Genomic DNA, 23,054 nt, shown 5'->3' with positions numbered 1-23,054 from the left:
AGTGGGGATCCTCCTTTGGCAATAAGTTCAAGCCCATCCAAGAAAAGATTGTGAGTAAAGGGTTTGGGGGATTTGTGCTAAGGAGGTAAAGAATGATACCCTTCCTCTTTGCTAATCAAATTGATATTGTTATTATTGTCATGATGATTATTACTAGTATTATTTTAGTTGTTGTTATTAGCAACCCATGAGAACCTGTAAACTTTGCGACACCCAAGCCATTGCTGATGTGTTCCATTACATATTTTGATGTCAATCCTAATTCTTTTAGAAATATGTAAATACGTCATGTGGCCAATCATCTTCATAAATATATAAATATTTCCTTTAACAAAACGTGAATAGAAAAAAACAACATATCATTCTATCAAGGATTTCTTAGATTTCGTTCATCTCCTCTCTTTTTATAATTGCTCAACCGTAAATAAATGCATACAAAACGACATTCCCGGGACTTGTCGATATCCATTGCCAACAATAGGTGTCGTAGTGATTCCAAATGTCCATTGTTGGACAATAAGACGTGTGACAGGAGGTCTCATTAAAGTGAGGGAACCTATTTTGATAGGTTGGATTGAGATGTAATGAAAGAGTAACAATGTCATTTATTTTATATCATGTTTGACATATTGATTAGTGCAGATATCGTCTATCATGCTTCTCCCAACTCCTTTTCTGTATACCTCATTTCACTTCCTACAACACTGATTTACTTGTCAGGTGATATTCATATTCAGAAAGTAAATCTTTACTGACAATATATATTTATAGGCATCAATCTCGTGTTCATAACCACAATAGTCAACATTTTGCGTTATCCCTGAGAATGGTCGACCCTCTGCCAAGGCCCAGTTATTACCAATGAGTGTTGCTCATTCCCCTGGATTGGGCAATTAACTTATCTGTGTAATCCCTTGCAGCGGGCAATCAACTTGAAGGCTTATACATCTAGATAGTGATTTGTTAAAGGGGTCAACATTCTTTTTAATGTTGATAGAGGATAAAATACAACTTGTAACTTGAGAATCTGATTAACAACAGAACATAACTTTATTCACTTAATGCTATGAACATAGCATAATCTAGGGTTTACAATGATCTATTGTTTACTGATATGGCGGACACGTTTCCATTGATGACAGTATTCACTGAACATATCTAAATTGTTCTAAATTGTTCTTTCTGCATCATCAGTGGACGCTAATAATGCTGTATCATCAGCATAAAGCAAAGCGAAAAAAAATCAGGTGTATATATATATGTGGACTCCGTAGTCTGTAAACCGATCGACAGTTTTATTGACCTATTTTTATATCAATCTAATATATAAAGTTAGACTTGTATTACATTATCCTGTAAACATGTACTTTTCACGTAATCTGAATTTTACAATGAAAGAGGAATGCTAAATGTAAACAGACATGATCAAAAGCCAACATGCTTTGAGTATCCCTCTCTTTCGTGGGTGAACCAACAGCTACACAAATGTGAATGGTTTCTCTGTTCTGGATAAAGTCAACAAGTATGAATGAGTGTATATATCCAAGCAAAGCACCACATCAAGTGTTCAATAATCCTTTACTGAAAAGATGATGCCATAGCATGGATTGTTGCCTCTTCAGATATTTCCATAGTCAGCATCTGAAAAAGAACAGAAAACATTGTAAAACGCAGGTAGGTAATCAGGAGATATACATAATGTGTAACCATGACAATATTAAACGCTTTGTTCGTAGCAATGATATTGAATGAAACGGCACTGGTTGCATCCAATGGTTTGAGTGAGTTGTCGATCTGAATTATGGAAACCCCGATGATATCACTTAAACAAAATATGGTGCTATATTTGTACAAACATATTCATTTTATATCGTAATATGTCACTCGCATTGTACACATTGTTCCTCTAAAGAAAACCCTGCTCGTCACTAGTGTGAGTAAGTGAGTGATTGAGTGAGTGAGTGAGTTGGGTTTAACACCCCTTTATCAGTATCCCAGTTATATAAGGGCGTGTAAACTTGATGTGGGAGGAAAGCCAGAGGCGATGCAGGTCTCAGACGTTTACCACTTTGGTGAAACTTTTCTATTAATAATAGCTTCCAGGGTGCTACCGTCAAATCAGCTGTTTCAATTGAAAGGTGATTATAGTCATTTGTGGGGCGGTCGGGTAGTCTGGTTGTTGAAGTGTTCGCTCATCACGCTGAAGACCCTGGTTCAATTCTTGACATGGGTACAATGTGTGAAGCCCATTTCTGGTGTCCCCCGCCGTGATATTGATGGAACATTGCTAAATTGGCGTAAAACCATACTCACTCACTCGCTATAATAAATTGATACCGTGATTGACCGATCAGAATCGAGTAATTCACATTCATGGTACAAATTATAATTGTGTGCGTTTATTGAGGTGTAAGAACCGTTGTGCACACCTTACACAAATGAGATACCTATACTGTGCATACATCCACTGAGACAATTTACACTTTGTGCTTATCAGCTTTTATATTATACCTTCGTAAACGCCAACAAAATTTGGAATAAAAGCAACAAAACCCCTTTCATATTCATGACAAATCTCTGCTATAATCCATTATACGATTCTGACTGTATCACGTGCAATACTTATCAATGATTAAGTCAATAATAATACACTCCCAGACTGCTAATCAATTCAGCATAAACAACTGTAGACAACGATAAGTAGCATTTACCAGTGTAATATAACGAAATAACATAGCATGCATCACTATTTTTGATTGGAACAGGGAGGATATCAACTCAAACTAGTATACAATGAGTGAGTGAGTGAGTGAGTATGGTTTTACGCCACTTTTAGCATTATTCAGCAATATCACGGCGGGGAACACCTTAAACGGACTTCACACATTATCACCATGTGGGGAATCGAACCCGAGCCTTCGACGTGACGAGCGCACGCTTTAACCACTTGACAACACCACCGCCCCTTTGAATAGATTGTACAACATACAAGCACAGAGTTTGAGAATGATGTAAGATTAAAGATAGTCACAGTGCTACGAGATTCAAAGATTAATTACCACGTGGTTGACCGCCACTGTCCTGGTCCGGAGATGCGTTGATGGATTCATAGGTCACAGGGGGAGTCTCTGCCATGCCTTCATAGGTACTCGTATCTGCTGGAGCATCTTCTGGGAGATATATGATTGTTTATATGAAATATATATATACATATTCTTTTAAAACGTAGGGGATAATGAAATTTAAATCTCAATTGTAAGTTCTATAACAAAGACCTATGCAAGACCGTTCATGTCTTTAAAATATTGTTCCCAAACACATCAGATAGTCTGCAGGTGCCGCAGGCAGTAGTCCCACACACGTGCGTAGCTTGTCATTCCTGCTTGTGACACTTTCATTACGTCTGTCAATCTGATTGATTCTGCTTATCTTACAGTTGTGATTAACTTGATTTCATTCATTGTTTGGGTATGATATAGCGACGAGGCATCTGCAACACACGGAGCGTCCACGGGCTATTGGCATGCTGGAAACTGGCAGAAGTCAAAGTGCAGCGGGCAATATGTTTAATGTTTCACAGTCTGTGATTAGTAGACAATGGGACAGATATTAACACACCGAAAATGTTCACGATCGACCCCTTTAGGGAGTCCCTGGTCAACGACAAGAGTACAAAATCGACCTCAAACGGCAAATTAGATTGGTGCAAACTTTCACCAGGCTTCTAGCGACGAGTTACGGGTCAGACGATTAGATGCTCGTACAGATGCTCCATGCTCCATGCTCGGCGGCCACGTGTTGTGCCGCCCCTTACAAATCGTCATATTGCCAACAGATGTCAATGGTGTACACAATGTCGAAACTGGGGTAATCGTCGCTGGTCATGTGGCATGTTTTCGTCAAGATAATGTCAACATGAGACCTCATGGGGAATTTGGCTGTGGATCAGTTCTGGTGTCGGGGGTGGCATCACTTTGACTGACCGAACCCCACCACACATTGTGCAAGGAAGGGTCACTGCACAGTACTATCTGGACACCATACTGACACCCTTTGTTGTCCCGTTTGCAAGGCGTGTGGGTCGACGTTTGTGCTTTCAGGACGACAACTCCCGTGTTCGACGCGCACGAATCGTCAGTGTTCACCTTCAGCAACACAACATCTAGCAATGAATCCAGACCTTTCCCCCATTGAAAACGTCTGGGACATTATAGGGACATGTGCGCGTCAACATTAAAGGCCGCCAACCACGTTGGCTGAACTTGGTCAGGTCCTGCATGAGGAGTGGGTCAGACTCCCCAAAATCGCCCTAAGGACATTCATACGCAGTATGCCTCGTCGAGTGAATGAATGTTTGACAAATTGTGGCCGTATTACGCACTACTGATCCAAAAACGTCAACTTTGAAATTTCCCATCTCACCTCTATCGTTCTTCTAGATCGTTCGTTGGCAGTCATAGCATCGGCTGTCATACATGTGTGTAATATGTTCACAATTCGTTCATTATAATGATACAAGTAATACTAAAAACTGATACCTCTTACAATTTTGGAATCTGTAAGTTGTTTCCGAGTATTCCTTACTTTCTTCTTTACCTTTTTTCTGAAGAGTATGTGTGTACATACATACTCTTCAGAAAGTAATATTTTCATTTTCATGTTTCAATTCGGATTTGGTTGTAGTACGATGTTTACAATGCTGTCAGTACCAATCTGACAGTAACATACTGCAATACTGGACATTCAATACTATTATAAATGTTAACGGCTCATTTACCTTTCGTGTTCTCATAAATCTTCAGCTGTGAGTAATTTTGTTTATCTTGTGCCTTTTCCTCCAAACTTGTGTACTGAGCCGGAGTGTTGACTGCATCTAAAACAAATACAGATTCTATCAGTTCTGAGAGACTGTGATATAAGTGTGAGATCATTAGCAGTAATATCATCGACCACGTACCCAAGGAAGAATAGCCAATGTTGTCCATTTCTGTAACTTCAGCTCGACTGGTGCTGCAAACGTTGACAGGTAAGTTCATTAAAATACATGTACATGAAGGACACATCATTTCAGTTAGGTTAAGATATTAAGATAGGATCATTAACATTATTCCATCAATTTATATTTATCTATTTGTAGTTTATCGCTGCTCAATTGTGATTACTTGATAAGCATGCACCACTTCAGCTATTACTGTCGTCAGTTATGTCAAAAGGTGACCTATTTTGGCGACTCTGTCGTGTTTTTGGAAGCAAAGTTTATTGATCCTTGCACGTACACAATCACTAATTAATTTAGAACGACATATGGGGGTGAAACAGATATCTGCATGGTGTTTCTTGAACAGATCAGCACTAATCGAAACTGATATCAGAAGACACGAAGGAGAGAATCCCTATAAATCCATGCAATATGTATTCATTCGGAATACCTTTTTTGTGATGCAGTTCCTGTAAAAGATGAAGAATGTCTACATTGTATTGAATAGTAAACACATGACGAATATATCGTATGTATAGTGAACATGCTGCACAGGGAGATTATGGAAAGTAAAATGACAAAGAGGCGTCAGAAGTAAACGTTTCTTTTACAAGCAGACATATATATATAGGATATATTTAACATCTCAGGACTGACGTATAGATGCATATATTTTGTTGTCGACTTTATGACGTATCAATTAGACCACACTAGATATGCTGAGTAAGTAACATTATTCCACTTCAATACATATCACCATTATTCGTCACTATATGCAGTGTCAATATAAAATGTTATTCTGACTGCAAACATTATTTTACTACTGCATCAATCTACTTACAATACTACCGAGAATACACAATATACCTTTCATGGCATGTCCGAACCTGAAACCCTTTCTGTAGAGGACCATCACAACAATTCCTCCAATGAACAAGGCGACAAGCAGAGTTCCTACAGTTGACCCCACTATGTCTTCTGTACAAGTAGCATCGAGTTGCTGATGGTCTGTAGGATCTGCGTTATCAAAGTATAACGAGTGGTTGTCGTGTATTTACTGGTTTGCAGTAAATCGGTAAACATTACCACATTCATTTTCCAACCCAAGTAAGCACATTTTGAACTTATTGCAACTTTAAACTTTTTATATTCTACGATGAAACTGCAACGACAACATATCACATAGCAAGGAAATTTTGACGCACCACAATACTTACTTCTACTTATATATCAAACACTCAGTTTCTGATCCAGAGTCGATTATTTACAGGTTACAGCCATATAAGTGAAATATTGTTGAGGGCAGTGCTATGCAACAAACAACAAATAGATAAACATGCTAAAAAACACACAGACAAATAGATATGGTGTTTAAATAACATTGCCTGTGGCATTGTTTAGTGAGCCGTTAAAAACCCCAACAAAAACAGGCATGCTAAAAATAGGTATGTGATGCTTCAATACATATTTTTCTTCATGTAATGTTGTTGATTATGACAATTTGAGATCCCACGTCAGTGATAATTACCCCCAGCAGTCACAGTTTCCACAATGACGACAGATGAACTGTTAGACAAGGCATTTCTACTATGCAGACGGAAAAGGTGAATATCTCCTGACGTTAGGCCCGTCACTTCCACCACTTTCACCTTGCCAGTGTCATCATACGTGTTGTACGCGGTCCAGGTTCTTGTAACAAACTGAAGATATTCAAGCATGAAAGACTGGGGATGTCCGCCATTGAACCCAGGTTGCCATGACAACCACACCGAAGACGTTGTTACATTTTCTAGAGATTTGAACTGTGTAGGTGTCCTCGGAGGCCCTATTAAAACAACGTTATATCATATGTTTGTTCTGAGAAACTCTGTATCAAGATACTCACAGTGAACATCATGAAGTGAAAAGGCATACTAGTACTTTCAGAACACACATAAAATGGTATATTGATAAAATAGGCTATAGTCGTAGTAATTATTAATAAGGGATTATATGAAAACTTAATGGACGAATAAGAATTGGATGCTCACCTTCGACCTTTAGACTGACAGTATATGCCACCGACCGGCCTACACGATTGCTCACTGTAAGGCTGTAGTCCCCAAAGTCCCGCTGCTGGAGGTTAGTAAGGTGTAGCCTGGCAGTGACTGAGATGTCTGAGACCTGGCTGGAGGAACCAGTGAGGTCCCGGCTGGTGCTGTTGGTTCTACTCCAAGTGAATGAAGGCGGGGGGTAGGCCAGGACTGACACAGACACGTTCACGTTACCACCCAGTCTAGCGGCGTATTTGAGTTGCTGGGGAACTGATTCATCAAGTCGTGGGGAAACTGGTTATATGACCAAGACAGGCGGCAATTAATACACTTGCTGAAGATTATACATATATTCGATGACGAATAATAAACTGTCCGCACTTGTACGAGTGAAAGAACAGCAAGTTGGGAATGTGACTTATAACACTGAAATTGTAATTGACTTGATCAATGACCATTTCCGATGTATAGTCCCATAAAATAGTTATGGGTGCTGCTGATAGGATTACGTCATTAGGAATAAGTTTGAGTTCTACTTTGTGAATTTGAAACGTAGCTGAACCCTTAATGTGATCTGACCTTGGATAAGTTTTCATATGTTCAATATTTCAATGTTTCAATCTGTTTGTTCACAAATACATAATGATTGACAGGTTAATGATATATTTCTTGATCAATTCATGCTTGTTTTATTTCGTATTTTCATACCTTAAATGTATTCTGATATTAATCAATCCAAACATAATTAGGATAACATATTAAATTTCGTTGGTTTCATACTTAGATGATATCGCTATCTTCCTATCTAACACGGAACAAAACGAAAATGTAGACAGTTCCTTATATACGAGGGCTGGTCAAAAGGTTTTAAGACAGACAAACATAACCAACCATTGTAAATGTGTTTTTAATTTTATTTTTCAACATCATCTCCCTGCTTGTCAATACACTTCTCATATCGATAGTGAAGTTTTCAATTCCAGTCAGGAAGACATTTTCTGAAGCCACCCAGAAAAAATAATTCACGGCAGTTTTGAGGTCATAGATGTCGTCATAGCACTTTCCACCAAGATGTTCTTTCAGTTTAGGAAACAAGTGGCATTAACTGGTGCAATGTCTGGCGAATATTGAGGGTGAGGAAGCTCTTCGAACCCAGATTGTCGCCCAGCAGCCTTTGCAAGTGGAGAAGTGTTAGAAGACGCATTGTCATGAAGTAGTAGAACTCCAGCAGTCAGCATTCCTCTCCGCTTTTTTTGACAGAGTTTCACAGGCAATGAAGCAAGTCAGCATATTAGGCACCTGTAATCGCCTTTGACTTGGAATAAACAAAGATCACACCCTTTGCATCCCAGAATACAGTGGTTCTAACTTTCCTCACTGATCTTGAATTTCTTTTGTGCTGGAGAAGTGGAATGGAGCCATTCGATGGATTGACGTTTTGACTAGGGACCATAGTGGTAGACCCAAGTGTCATCACCCCTTAGTAATGTCTTTTTGAATTTGACGAAATCCTCCAACGTTAGCTCTAAATATTCTCTGGCAATGTCAGTTGCTCTTTCCTTTAAATCAGAACTTATTCATTTGTAAATATCCATGAATAATAGTTTCAATGGATCCATGGCACAGACCTCAGTCTGCCTCAAGTTCAGCAGTTGTAATACGTCCTATCTCCTTGATTGAATCTTCATTGATGTAAGTAGAGGTACATGTACGTTGAGGTAGACCAAGGGTCATCATCAAGGTTTGTTATCTTGTTAGCCTTAAACATAGCTGCCTAATGTTTAACTGTGGTATAGCTAGCGCACTTATCCCCATACACTTGTAACATGTGGTCATGAATTTCAGGTAAAAAACATGATGACTGCTTGGTACTCGATCTTTCCCTTTGATGAGTCAATTTGGACCCCTATCACGTTCGACTGGCTGTCACACATATACAACCAGCCTCAACAGACCAGACACACATGCAATGAACAACACAAACAGTGTTCAATTAAACAATTGATTTGTTCACTTTGTTTAGCTCTTAGAGGAAATTTAGTCTGCTCAGAACTTTTTGACCAGCCATCGTAGTCATAGTTGCAACACGTGAATATCACGTTTAGACAAAGACGATGTATCAGTGTCAAATAGATACATTGTGTACTTAGAATAGTATGCATTATAACATATCAGTAAGAAGACCAAACAAATTGTGAGTTATGAATGACTTGAATCAGACCTTCTTTGCTCGACAACTGGGCGGAGCATAATCCCTTAGTTCCAAGATTATCTTCTTTTGCATTTTTGTATCCATTTAAACGAGAGTTTGACCTTTTTAGTTGAATATGCCAGTAATGATATTTGTTTTTTATGCAAGGCAGAATTAACATTGGACAAAAGGGAACACAATATACAAGCCTAACACAGCCAATACATTTGTTTTCAATAACAGCCTGCAAGAGTTAGTAAATGGCAATAATTACAACTCTACAGTGAGTACACCGGATCTGCTGAGTGATTACTCACATTTGACTAGCAACTCCACCCTCTGGCTGACCCAATGCTGTTAGTGGCAGTACAGGAGTAGTTCCCTCTTTGTCTACAGTCTGCTGACTCCAGTCTATATTCTGCTGTCATGGAGTTATCTGCCCTTGTCAACTCCTCAGTTCCATTCAGTAATCTGATGATTGACCTTGGGTTACTATCAATCTGGCATCTCAAGGTCACCGGATCAGACTCGTTCACTGTCAATATGCCGCTGAGTGAGTTGGCAGTAAACATACTTATACTGGCCTGATCTGAAAATATAACCCATTACAGTATTGACATGTAGGGTATAGTCTCTACATTGGAGTGGACATGTGTATGGATTAGTATGAAAAGAAACAAGAGTTCCATAACTGAATTCAACACATGCACTTCCACATTTAAGTGTTGAGTAGTGCATATGGATATGAATGTCCTTGTACTATTGTACCCTAGAAAAGCCGCAAGAAACTAAATGTAGCATATCCACAGATACCCTTTTAGGATTTTGAAAAAGACACTGATAATGTACTACACATTTCTAACATGTTAATCTGTCTATCTCTGGTTTTATGAAACGAACTTCCCCAACGGACTTTTTTACCACAATACTAGCGCTAGTTTAGATTTGTATATGACTATTTCATACCTAGAGGGATGTATTACACAATTTCATTTAGTACCTGTGACTTCATGTTTACACTGACAGCCATACAACAACCAACTATAACGCGGAATAAACTATTTAATCAAAAGGAGAGGTAACATAAGCATATATATGCTCAAATTGCAATACAGGAACATCTTTGTACTTGACATCAAACAAATTTCCATAAGAAAGAATAATTCTACATACAATCTTTCTATATGAGTAAACCATCACTATTGTTTTTAAATGTTTAATATGTAAATGTATCAGTGACAAATTTCCCGGATCAAAATGATCACAACAAAGACATGCAATCCATCTCTTCCATGGGCAGAAGGATGCCAGGCCGCCATCGATTCCAACGGGGGACATCTGCCTTATTGATGGTAGCTGACTGTCCTTGGAATTTCCTATGTACCGACCACAATCACCAAGTGTTCTCTCCACAACATTTTGGCTCAATACCTTGTACCGTATAAATGTATTTTCCTATCTCTAACAAATCTGGCTTTGCCTTTCTTCTTTTTGAAGAGAGTGTTTTTGGAGTTTGTCAAAGACAACAGTGCATATGGTTGCAAGAGTGAGTGAGTGAGTGAGTGAGTGAGTTGGGTTTAACGCTGCTTTTAACAGTATTCCAGTTAAATCACGGCGTGTCAGCTTAATGCGGGAGGAAAGCCCGAAGTGATGCAGGTCTTAGACGTTTACCACTTTGGTGAAACCCACGAGCATGGGTATGGTGCTGACAAACCTAGAAACATAATCGGGGCGAACCGGGATTCGAACCCACAATCATAGGTTTCTGGCGCGCCCAAGGGACGCAACTCTGCACAGCAAATCGCGGCGCCTTAGACGACTGGGCCACCCGTGCCCCCTATGGTAGCAAGAACACACAGAAACTGTTGTTATCCTAGTGCGGTAATTCTGAGTTGTCTTAGGACAATTTAAAAGTGCTTGACAGTTTGTTAGGCACCATAGCATACAGCATGTCACCATACATGGTTGAGAGTTCTTCCGCCCGTGAAGAGACTTGTGAGTAATTTGGATTGTGAATGAGTGAATTGTCTGCATTTACATAGTAAACACGATTGTTATACATGTATTTTACCTGCTATTGGTAGCCATGATAACCTAGATATTGTAACTGTCATATTGTTACACAACTACAAATACTGTTTCCTCGGCTTCTGATTTAAACAGAGATACTGTCAAACTAGGTCACAGACGGATCATAATCCTTTGAAACAAAATACGAAATGTGGATTTGGTATCCCATGAGTCTGTCTGTAACAAATTCACATGCAAATCCGTGACTCACATTGAACGTCCACATTGACCTGTGCTGTTGCTGTCCCCTGTTGTTGAGATCCCCCACTTGGTGTCAGACTGTTGCTGGCAGTAGAGGTGTAGCTTCCTCCCTGACTCCTGCTGATTCTGCTTCTATCAAGTACCGCCACAGTACTGACAGTAGAACCACCATAGGTCCAGGTGTAGCTTGTTGTTGGATGGTTGCCTGGTGTGGTGTAGGTACTACAGTCTATCCTTAGATTAGAGAACTCTGTGACAGTCTGAACTGGTGGTAGTCCGGATATAGAAGGAACATCTGAAAGGTGGAAATTACAAATCCATAAGCGATATTAAAATGACTGCTGTTTTAGCAAAATACATGTAAATTCACTTGTTATTCTACAGTAAATCATACATGACTCCTAACACTCTGTTATGTAAACTGTTATGGCATGATTTGTTCAAAATACAAATTATACAATAATGATAATAATTGTATTCATTAGTATAATATCATAATAAATTACATTTTGGAGAAGATTTTGCAATTACTCACACTGTACATCCACATTGACTGAGGCCGAGTCTGACCCCTGAGTGTTGCTGGCAGTACAGGTGTAGTTTCCTCCCTGACTCCTGCTGATTCTGCTTCTATCAAGTACAGCCCCAGCACTGACAGTAGAACCATAGGTCCAGGTGTAGCTTGTTGTTGGAGGGTTGCCTGGTGTGGTGTAGGTACTACAGTCCACATTGAGACGGGATGACTCGATCACTCGGTAGATGGACGGCAGACCAGATATTGATGGGACACCTGTTTGTTTCAATATTCATTTCACATGTCGTGTCTCATATGAATACAGCTCCTTCAGTTCCCACAACAATTAAACAGTTCTTGCACTTACACAATGATAACTGTGTACACATAACATGCTACTTAAAGACATAAATTGCACCTTTTGATTTGTGATAAATGTGGCAAATGGCCCCAACAATGTTTCTGTTATAATACCAATGCACACACACGCACACACGCACACACACACACATAATAATAACATACATACACCACAGCAGAGGCAATGACATCTATGCATATGGTCCATGTAATCCTGGAGGTCAACCTTGCCCCTTCTATCCATAATAATGTCCATCATATACTTACCCAACACAGAGGCAGTGACATCCACTCGTCCAGAACCTGACAGTCCACTCACTTGACAACTGTATGTCCCGGCATAGCTGGATGTCACGTGACTGGCATGCAGCTGGATGTCCAGGGAGGAGGTGTAGTCACCAACAAACACGCCCTTGTTCCCCCAGGAGTCCCAGAACACAGCTCTCTGGGGAGTCACTGAACCTGAGACTATGTTCACTGCGGAGAGTTGCCCTCCAGCCTCCTCCATGCGAATGAAGTAACAACATCCCCTGATGTCACAGTGTAGCTGCATCTTAGTGTCAGAGCCTGCTGGTTGGGTATCCCTGTACCTCCTGACCCGGATACTGTCACTGCCCCATCAACATCTGGAGCTAAACACGGAAACACGGAACACTCTCACATAAGACTTTTACTCTGGAGAGAATGCAAGTTGGGTTCCAAAACAATTTTAATTGATAATACATGTGCAGTGGGTCATTTAATGTTAAGCCTGACATACCTTTCATGAAGCTAACTGCAAGCAAAATCGTTGCCGCGTTAGGAAGGGACGCCATTGATAGGAGTGTTCTGAAAAGGTAATATTTTTTTGCTAAAGAATAGTACACATTTCCATCTCGAGACTTACACATTTAGTTATAATCTGATAGGGTTCTTACCTGTGCCTTGTAAGAATAGTGAAGTTGCATGTTTGTATGAATGAATAATTTTGTTTTAAATTTTTCTTCATAACTTCTTTAAGTGGCAGATATCTTCAAGTTGTGAAAGTATAAAGTGAGCATGTCTCCATCCTTTAATGACACGTTCGAATCCAAAATTCATTCGCATTAGGACTTTTGTTTTCTCAGAACCATGCCTGTGCTCGTGGTGTTTAAGTGGTACAGTGTGATATCTACGTCACGTCGGATCTTTACACTGTGAGCTGACATGCCCTGATATAACTGAACTTCTGTTGAAAGCGGGTTTAAAACACTAAAACTCAATAAGTGTATAACCTTGAATTAAGAGAAGTGTGGCTAGTTTCTTTTACTTGATGAAATATGTGCATATATAGTTTTTCAATCTGGTGTCCTTTGTGAAAGATGAACGTTCCTAATGATATCCATGCATCTGAATATTGCTGAACGGATCAAGTGTATGAGTAGCTGATCATGAAGTAAGTTGGCATATACGAAAGGGAAATCCATTTGATGTATTTGTCATTGTGGAAACCATAGGTTTCTTTAATATTTCATTGATCAAACATACCTAAATGATTACCTAATTGCTTCAGTATTTGTTTCCAAAGTGCACCGACATTCCATCTCGTTTGTCTATTTAATGTACACAGCAAATATTCAGCACATCGCCTCCAAAACCCTTAATCCAAAGCGTGATTTATTACTGTCAGTTAACACCTCCCTAGGTCTCCGGATCTTACATATCTATATGTACATGGGTCACACAGGGGCGGACAGCTTGCACGGCTAGACCCGGCGTTGGCTGCGGCCGCCTGCACCACCACCAAAAACGTCAACTTGTAGTAAGGACAGAGCGGGTCTCCGCACCTGGAACATTGTTCAATCGGACCCAGTGTGATTTCTGTCACGTGATTACTGTAACTTTGTACCATTTCAACCTATTTCAAACTACAACAAAAACATTGACTGCTGTCGTCTTAAACTTTACCCCTGAGTCTCGGATTACATCGTCCTTACTGATCTCCCAGTGGAGTTATTGACTCAAATGACAGATCAGCATTAGTTATATATAGCACCTTATTATCTGTGCTGTAAGGCGTGTTGAATATCAATATAAGTAGTTGCCTATGGGAAGCTAGGAATCCATGCTGCTAAACGTACACAAGCAAATTAGTCTAGATTTTGTTAAACGCTGGTTAAACTATCTGAAAATGTGTGTGTTTGAAGCATGACCCAATATATTGTCTCACCTTTGTGGCAGGGCTGTCCCTCCTTGAATACGTTCTCCTATACCTGGGTTGACAGCTGGCCACCCCTCATAATGTGATATTTACTTCCTGGTTTATAAATACACCCGAGTAAACATTGAGACCACATTCGCGTTGCAGCTTGAGTGAATAGGTAACACTACAATAGTATCATTTGTCGACCACAGTGACTGCGGATGAAGATCCGGTCTGTTATTGAATACGGGTTGTTTTTTTCCGGATGTGAATGTATCAGTTAATCAATCGGTTTATTGTTTTTCAAGGCCATATGACTCATATTACATACATATATATCATACAGGTATATTACATTGCACATGCACCATGGTTTGGGATAACATCACATTTCCCTTCTATTTCTAAATACAATATACATATAGTTTGACAGATGAAAAATATTCTCAAATATTTTACAATAAAATATTAGCATCGTACAGTGGGCTCGGTTGTTTGTTAAGACTTTGTAATGAGTACGTGCATCGGTGTGCAGAGGACACTCAAGACAAACGTGCTGTTCATCTTCGAGACAATTACAGTGCGAGCAGAGAGAGTCTGCATCTCCTACATTACCTTTACGTACGTTTAGAACACCAAAGGTATCATATGCACTTCTAAATTTTAATTCAGTACATTAATATTTTGGACATACGATTCAAACTGAAGTTCTGATTTCATGTTTGAATAAAATACAAGGTATCGTTTATCTGTGAGAAGTGAATGCCAGTTTTGTTAAGCACAGTCAAGTATACGTTGTTGCGGGACAAAGATACATTTCTCTTCATTTCCAACACCCTGGGTTGCTAATATGAGATACTCAATTTAAATTTTTCCTGTCACAGGTATCATACAGCATTTCATAACACTGGTGCAGATGTCTGTATATGGGCATAGATAAAACACGTATCCAATATTTGATACACTAATAGTGTCCGGCCACTCTATATGGACCCGTGAAAATAACTTACACAGGTCACATTTAATTTAAACTGCGAGACCTCAACTACAGCAGCCATATTTCTTTGTCTTTTTTGCGAATCGACTGGAAAAAATAATATTTGCTAAATATGTGTGCAAAATCCTTTATGCTTTAACCCCATGTTTCCAACAGGTAAAATATATCAATACTCGAAAGGAAACTGGTGAAGCCAATAAAGCTTACTTGTTTTAAAGTCTGTTTACAATCCAGCTAAGGGTGGGGCATCCATTGTTTATTTGGGTTGCATCACAAGTGTAGGTGTGCCCTGTGCAAATACTGCATCTTTGTCATCCCTGGATTCGAACTTTGCAATGATTTGGACAGGAGACTGGCGTGAACGTAGCCTGTCAACTTGATGTTCAGTCATATCTAGGTGGTAACGTGAATAACTCTCACTCTTGTCTAATGCATCTTCTAGTTCTAAACTCTTCACCGACTGTATGTAAAGTTTATGATTCAACTCTGCATTTCTCGTTTCATGCTAGCTAAGTGCATATCTAAGTTTAATGACTGAGCATTAACCTTTATGCAGATATTTCTATTGGATAAAAAAGGGTTTTGTTGCTTTACTTAATAAATTATTCTGCGAGCCTGAAACCTATAATCGTTTGTCATGACACCAGGTGTTCGTGAAGAGAATAAGCATATCCTGCTCTTCCGGTAGAACCCGCCACTCACACATATTTGTTCATGAAAAAGTAAGTGTATGTTTGTTGCAATACACCTGCCTTAGATTGCAATATTCAGCCACTATACTTTACACAGGAGGAGGCAGCCAAACGAATGCCATTCCGACTGTTTGAATTCACAATCCTGTGTTATTTGATCCTGCCCCAACCACCAGCCGTCCCTTTGCTGACTTGAATACTCTTCACATTGCCCTGTCTGTGCACATGCCAAGACCAATACAAAACGCGATTTAACCGGTTCCGCGTCACTGACCTCGGCCTACAAAAAGCCCATACAGGTGAATCGTCCGTGTTCAGAGCAACTACACGAGCAAAAATGGCTTCACTATCACAGTCAACATGACAGTCAAGAGACTGAATAGATAAAGGGCAGATTATACAGTTGTAATATTCTGTCTCCTCTCATAGCTATTCGTTTAACATTATTCTCACTATGTATACACTAACCGATGTTTTGAAACTATTGAGAACTTTATTATATGACGAACATGTATGATACAATCTGACAAAACCATGAGATCACTAAAGGTTGTCAGTGTCCTGGACATTATTTTAAGTGTTCTCTTGCTGAAAACCTCTTCACTTTGGGATCAGGGTTAAATATCTTTCTTGGAAACCCTAATGCCCACAAGCATGGGATCATCAAACTGACATTTTGAAACCAAGTTGTTTTTTACGGCAATATACAGCAGTTTATTTGAGGTTGTAAATGAATATTCAGAATTCTTGATTGATTCATATATTAAAGGATGTCCGGTGGCGTGTATGACTGTGCAACGGAGAGAAGACATTTTAAAGAAATTTTATCATCACAATCAAGCAATGCAGCAGAAATTGATATGAAGTAAACATAGAATAAGGTGTTATACATGAAATACAAAGTCAATTAATTCTCTTCACGATGGGTGCAACTGGCGTTGCAGGATATGGGTCAATTGTGTCAAACACCAGGTATTATCGCTATTTCATGGTGATTAATTCACACATGCTTATGATATACTCGGAATCGTACAGTAGCCTTCTATGAAAAAAAAGTTATTGGTTTTATTTACAACAGTGAATGAAAAACATCAATGAAAACCACATTTATTTAGTGTGAATCAGTTTTTATTTCCTATGAGAATTGGATCCCAAACAAACAAGACAACGAACGACGTACCTCTTTATAACCAGTAGTAAGTAAAAACGTTGGTAATAAAATGCGATAATTAATCATATACAACGTTAAGTCAGGCCATTGTGTCCTTAAAAGTAAGGCAAAATGAGAATTGATACAGAATGCATAAAATGTATACAGACCGCCATATCACTTCTGACGTGCATTACCAGAACACTGATTTAACATATAGACCATAACATTATTTGGACAATTATAGCTAATGGCAAACTTTGTTATTGTTATATGTATTATACTATAGTATACTATAATAAATATTGTATATGTATCCACTCATTGAAAACAAACTTATGAAAAAGTGACAAAGAAAATGCAGCAAATTAAGTGACAGATAGTTTGTTGTGTCAGCCACTAAAGCCCATGCAAGTGTTATGGATACAACAATATCTTGTGTTATGTGTTAATATAATGCAATGCAGATAATATGTTAAATAACAACGGTAAATACTGGAAGATAACAGTCATATGTTGAAATAAATAATACTTTATGAAAGTTAAACAGAATTTTCAGTTCACGCAATGTGTATTCTTATCCATTTATGTCATCACATCTAGAGCTTGTTCACTTGTTTCCATAGTCAGGATCTGAAAACGCATCACATGGAATTAAGATCCAGAAAATAATTTCAAGATAATCAAAAGTCAAACGATGACAGGGTAAACATCAGGACACAGTAGCAAATATAAGTGTATTCTTTAAAACTTGAATCATACCGTGTGTACAATATGTTATGCACGCTGTCATTCTTTTCAGGGGCATAAATATTCTAAGTAGTGGTTACCTTGAGGTTGAGCGCCGCTGTTTTGGTATGGAGATGCTCCGATGGACTCGTAGGATACCGGAGGAGCTTCTGTCATGTCTTCGTAGGTACTTGTTTCTGCTTTGAGCTCGACTGAAAATATGATTGGTAACGCATTTCCAAAGAACTTATATGTCATAGACTCGTCTAAACGTAACAAAACGTTTACTCGCATGCCGATAATCGGGCAGTGCCGTCACTGAGTGTACGAGTGAGAACTGCTATTGTATATAGAACGTCAAATTATCCATTTACCGTTTGTATTTTCATAAATCTTCAACTGTGTGTAATGTTGTTTTTCCGACACCTCTCTATCCATGTTTGAGTACTGAGTTTGACTGTTGATCTGATCTGCAACAAATCAGAATACGATTAATACGGCTTCAGCGCGGAGTCGGCACAGGCATGTTTGTGACCAAACTAATCCTCCGACCAGCAATGCTGACTTCAACCTACCCAAGGATGAATAACCAATGTTTTCCATTTCTTCAATTTCGGGATGTCTGATCCTACAAAAGTAACATGAGGTCCGTTTATGGCAATGTATAATGGAAAGGAACATCTTCAACATATGATTCTTTTCTGATTTTAAAGGACATTTATCTTATTACAAAAGAACTTATTTAAAAACGTTTAATTCATACATTGTGTATACCTTTTTGGTTAAGCAGATCCTGAAAAAAAGATGATTCATTTTATAGTATGCTGTAATACAAACATTACAAATGACGGAACATGTGGAACATGTTGCAAATGGAAAATATGAAATGTAAAACGTAAATGACTGAACATAAACTGTAGTGCATATTTCTTATATTATTATGAATTTCATATACATTCCTAAATTGTATGTGCTCATTCTGAGTCAGTGATGATTTAGATTCCTGGGTAACTTTTACTTTAACGCATATCATTCATGTATATCTTTTGACGGCACATTCAAATGAGATATCGCAGCACCAAAATGAAATTCAACAACATACCTTTCAAGACGTTCCCAAACCTGAACCCCTTCCTATAGAGGACAATCAGAACTAGTCCTCCAATCAGCAAGGTAAGAAGGAGGGTTCCTATTGTGCTTCCTGCTATTACACCTGCCATGTTATATTCGGCATTGAGTGGTTGTGGGTTTGTGGGACCTGCAGTATAAAATGAGTATCACATGAAAAAAGTATTGACTTCATGTTTACTGAATACATAGTTTTGTATTTTGTCCGTGTGACAAAGGAGGTGTCATTTACATCAGACAGGCTTTATACTCCATTCTTAACCGAATGATGTGGAGTTACCAATTGTACCCATCAATCCCTCCAGAAACAGTTTGAGATACTCACAACTGACACTGAAGGTCCTGACATCAGATTGGTTGTATCCCCCATACTGCCACGCCCCCAGACACTGACACTGCTGACCGTTCTGACTCCTGCTGACAGTGAAGGAGAGGGTAGATGTCCTGGTCTGACCACTGTCACTGACCGATGCTGATCCAGTGCCTGGACAGGACCACGTGATAGTAGCTAGAGGATTTCCTCCTGTCACCGAGCAGATGATTGTCTCTTGGTCTCCTTCAAACATCAGAGTCTGAAACTTTGTGATGGAAGGAGGGACAGGTGGTGGGTCTGAAACAACCATGATAAGTTTGCAAAACAAGTCCTTTCGTCGAACAGTATCCACCGTCCATGTAAGAGTCAGTGATAATAGCCTCTTTATGTATCACTCTGCTGTCCCCCTATATTTATCTATGATCTAAAACATTCAAATGTACTTTAAATGCAAATCTGAAACTCTATTAATATATTGGCAACACTTTTGAAAACGCACACTTGACTTCCAGAGACGCAAAACCAGCCTGAGTTGCTGATGTACTGGTGTTTCTGACCTTACACCTCACAGCAGTCTTGTCTTTATTTGGCCTGAAGGTGAGAGTTTGGGACCACCGGGTCGAAGATCCTGCCACAGGCCCCGTGCTGCCACCTACAGGGGTTCCATCACTGTAGTCCCAGGTGAAGGTCAGGTTGGGATAAGCAGTGGTAGTACAAGTCAAGGTCAGGTTTCTTTTCTCGAAAGCTACAGCGTTGTCTGACTGTGTAAAACCAACTTGTTCTGGTCCGTCTGCAATATAGTAATATCATGTGTATAACTACAATGTTGTGTTGTTCAAACAGTTGTGCAATACCATATTCGTCGGTTTGACGAGTGTCAAATATTTTGGTTCTTTCAATAGTTACAAATATCTTCTAACATAACTTGTCTTTACAGTGCACCATGCAATTTCCATTTGAACTTGACGGTTCAGTTTGTCAAGTTTTCATTGTTCACTGTCAGACTGTACTAGGGAGGGGGTGTGGATGTTGGTGGCTCTACAGTAGACTGTGTGACCCAGGTCTGACCTCACCACAGAGGTGAAGGTCACGGCACTGGTTGCCTGGACAGCCACTCCAGATGTGACGGTGTTGCTACTGGAGATCCCCACTGTTACCTCAACACTGTTCTTGTACCACGTGACAGTAGCAGCAGGGTAACTGGCCGAGGTCACACAGGTCAAGGTCAGCGGTTGACCCTCAGCAGATCCAACTTCCTGGTTGGCGGATGTGATGGTTGTTAGAGACACACTGCTGACAGCAACTGCATAGAAAGTGAATTCAACGATGCAGTTAATATGAAAATACATTATATAACAAAATATCATACAGTCCTTTGTATTGGTGTCAATATCATCGGCATCAGTCAATGTATCCAGTGTACTTATGATGTTTTGGCGAGGTTATGGTTATGTTTTTGTCATTTATAAAATTGCTTACTTTCCGGATAGGAATAGGTAGAGTTGACAGTAGTCTGTTTGTTGGATGCCTGGCAGTAGTACAGGGAGTTCCTACTGGTGCCTTGTCAGCTGGTAGTTGATGGTGGCTGTCCAGCCAGTGTATCCCTCTACTGCTGCTGGGCTGGTGGCCACACTGATCCCGTCTCTGTACAACGTCGTGGACGGCGGTGGGTTGGAGACAGCGACACAGGAGACAGATGTAGTGGTCCTTGGTAACACTGCTCAGAGGAACTGGAATAATAACACAGCTTTATGGAATATGGCGGTAGTTTGGAGACACTGTCTACATATGAAGTGGTTCTAGTGAAGGTATCACGGTTTGTGTGATCCGTAAGTACCTACCACTGTGACGTATGGCGTGTCTTGGTAGAACTACAATCTAAGCTCTGCATACATGAGGAAGGAAGCAAATTATAAGACATTATGCCCTGCAGCGTACTGCGTGCATATCTCACTTTGAAACCAGTTCTATCAATATGTCAGTTTGAAATTTACTGCATGTGTATATGTCACAGTGAAACTTACACTGATAGTTACACTGTAGTTTAACCAAACATACACATAACATACTTACCTGGAACATCCATCTGTATCCGGTTACGCTCTTTGTCCCCATAATGATAGTTACACTGTAGTTTAACCAAACATACACATAACATACTTACCTGGAACATCCATCTGTATCCGGTTACGCTCTTTGTCCCCATAATGATGGTAACACTGTAGTTTAATCAACTATACACATAACATACTTACCTGGAACATCCATCTGTATCCGGTTGCGCTCTTTGTTCCCAAAATGATGGTTACACTGTAGTTTAACCAAACATACACATAACATACTTACCTGGAACATCCATCTGTATCCGGTTACGCTCTATGTTCCCATAATGATGGTTGCACTGTAGCTTAACCAAACAAACACATAACTTACTTACCTGGAACATCCATCTGTATCCGGTTACTCTCTCTGCCTCCAAACTGAAAGTCACACCTCCAGCTGAGCTTGTCTCTGTCGTACACGGCGTTGGTGATGGTGAGGGTGTAGTTTGTGGAGCTTGGACAGGAGGTGGTGTACTTAGCTGGAAGATAAGTGGAGCGGCAGCTACCCTGGCGTACTATGTAGAATGCATTGCCATTCAGCCACTGTATAGCTGTATGTGAAGGTTCTCCAGTGTAACACATCAGAGTACAGCTTCCCCCTGCCTGCACATAACCTCGACATGATGACGTCAGCTGGTAGTTCTGGGCAGTAACTGAAACAATAGTAGACATGTTGTAACTTGTCCAACCCGATGTTCCACCATATTGACACAGTCTGTAAACAACTTAAAGTGACAAACTTGCTAACAACATGTGAATGTCAATAAAGGACCATTGAAAGGCAAAACTATCTGCTGTCCGGTATTCCACTTGTCTGACTGCTTTTATCACTTACTACACATTTGATGTCACATTTATTCACGCTTAGGGGAACATGTGTCTTAGTTGTCTGCAACAATGCAGTGTTGCATCTTTTAGCCTTTCAAGATACATATGATTTTGGGTTCGAATAGCAGTTCACACTCATTATGTTTCTTGGTTTGTCAGCAACACACCTGCGCTGCTGGGTTTCATCAAAGTGAATGTCCAGGACGTGGCTAAACTGTAGCTTTCTGAGACGCCGAGCTGTAACTTAAATACTGTTCAAACCAGCGTTAAACTCACTGATTGACCCTCAAAGAAAAAACTTCTGTTATCCCGTTTGACCTGATAAAAGTACATATGTATTCGGTATATGAAGGTATGATTTGTATATATTCATCACTATAATACCACATAGATACATCACGCTCTTACTTACTAACATGCAGAGGTTCAGGGATATAGCTGCAGGAGTGTCCTACCCGCTGACATATACGCGGGCAATCTACTTCCTGGTTCTATTTTCAGTGAAGATATTTGTGGGAAATGGAGTGTGAGATTCATGTCGTCAACGTGCAATAAGTCCTAACACATGAAAAGTACGAGCAGTCAGATACACATACTTACCCACTTG

At 39.6% G+C, this 23,054-nt stretch overlaps 3 protein-coding genes across 8 annotated transcripts; all 3 read right to left on the bottom strand.

Moving 5' to 3' along the window:
- Positions 1-1,165: 1,165 nt before the first annotated feature.
- On the bottom strand, positions 1,166-9,550 carry LOC124125224 (nephrin-like; the record flags this gene model as incomplete). Its single annotated transcript, XM_048385009.1, has 9 exons — positions 1,166-1,641; positions 3,060-3,170; positions 4,778-4,873; positions 4,958-5,010; positions 5,430-5,448; positions 5,846-5,995; positions 6,507-6,803; positions 7,009-7,305; positions 9,520-9,550. Coding segments are annotated over 9 exons (1,077 nt in total), but the record flags the coding sequence as incomplete, so codon positions are not given.
- A 5-nt stretch (positions 9,551-9,555) lies between these two features.
- LOC124125233 (hemicentin-2-like) lies at positions 9,556-21,632 on the bottom strand (the record flags this gene model as incomplete). The annotated part of the gene is made up of 12 exons (XM_048385008.1): positions 21,591-21,632; positions 20,997-21,081; positions 20,515-20,820; positions 20,080-20,307; positions 19,530-19,814; positions 19,179-19,334; positions 18,178-18,288; positions 14,536-14,590; positions 12,615-12,958; positions 12,009-12,263; positions 11,484-11,768; positions 9,556-9,791 (listed from the first exon to the last, which is right to left on the bottom strand). Coding segments are annotated over exons 1-12 (2,388 nt in total), but the record flags the coding sequence as incomplete, so codon positions are not given.
- Positions 17,308-20,334, bottom strand: LOC124127344. Of its 6 annotated transcripts, XR_007218546.1 has the most exons (8): positions 20,017-20,331; positions 19,530-19,814; positions 19,179-19,334; positions 18,851-18,869; positions 18,652-18,704; positions 18,451-18,546; positions 18,178-18,288; positions 17,308-17,980 (listed from the first exon to the last, which is right to left on the bottom strand). XR_007218546.1 is itself a non-coding variant. In XM_048385079.1 (4 exons), the coding sequence occupies exons 1-4, from the start codon at positions 18,764-18,766 to the stop codon at positions 17,958-17,960; spliced, it is 345 nt and encodes a 114-aa protein (XP_048241036.1). In that variant the 5' UTR covers positions 18,767-18,827; the 3' UTR covers positions 17,308-17,957. The 6 variants fall into 6 exon arrangements, 1 of the variants encoding a protein (XP_048241036.1); XR_007218545.1 differs by having other exon boundaries at positions 18,851-19,334; positions 20,017-20,334; XR_007218547.1 differs by lacking the exon at positions 18,652-18,704.
- Positions 21,633-23,054: the final 1,422 nt, after the last annotated feature.

Source organism: Haliotis rufescens, unplaced genomic scaffold (assembly GCF_023055435.1).
Source record: "Haliotis rufescens isolate VD_foot unplaced genomic scaffold, xgHalRufe1.0.p SCAF_53, whole genome shotgun sequence".
Classification (NCBI taxonomy): domain Eukaryota; kingdom Metazoa; phylum Mollusca; class Gastropoda; order Lepetellida; family Haliotidae; genus Haliotis; species Haliotis rufescens.
This window is presented reverse-complemented; position numbering and strand designations above follow the sequence as displayed.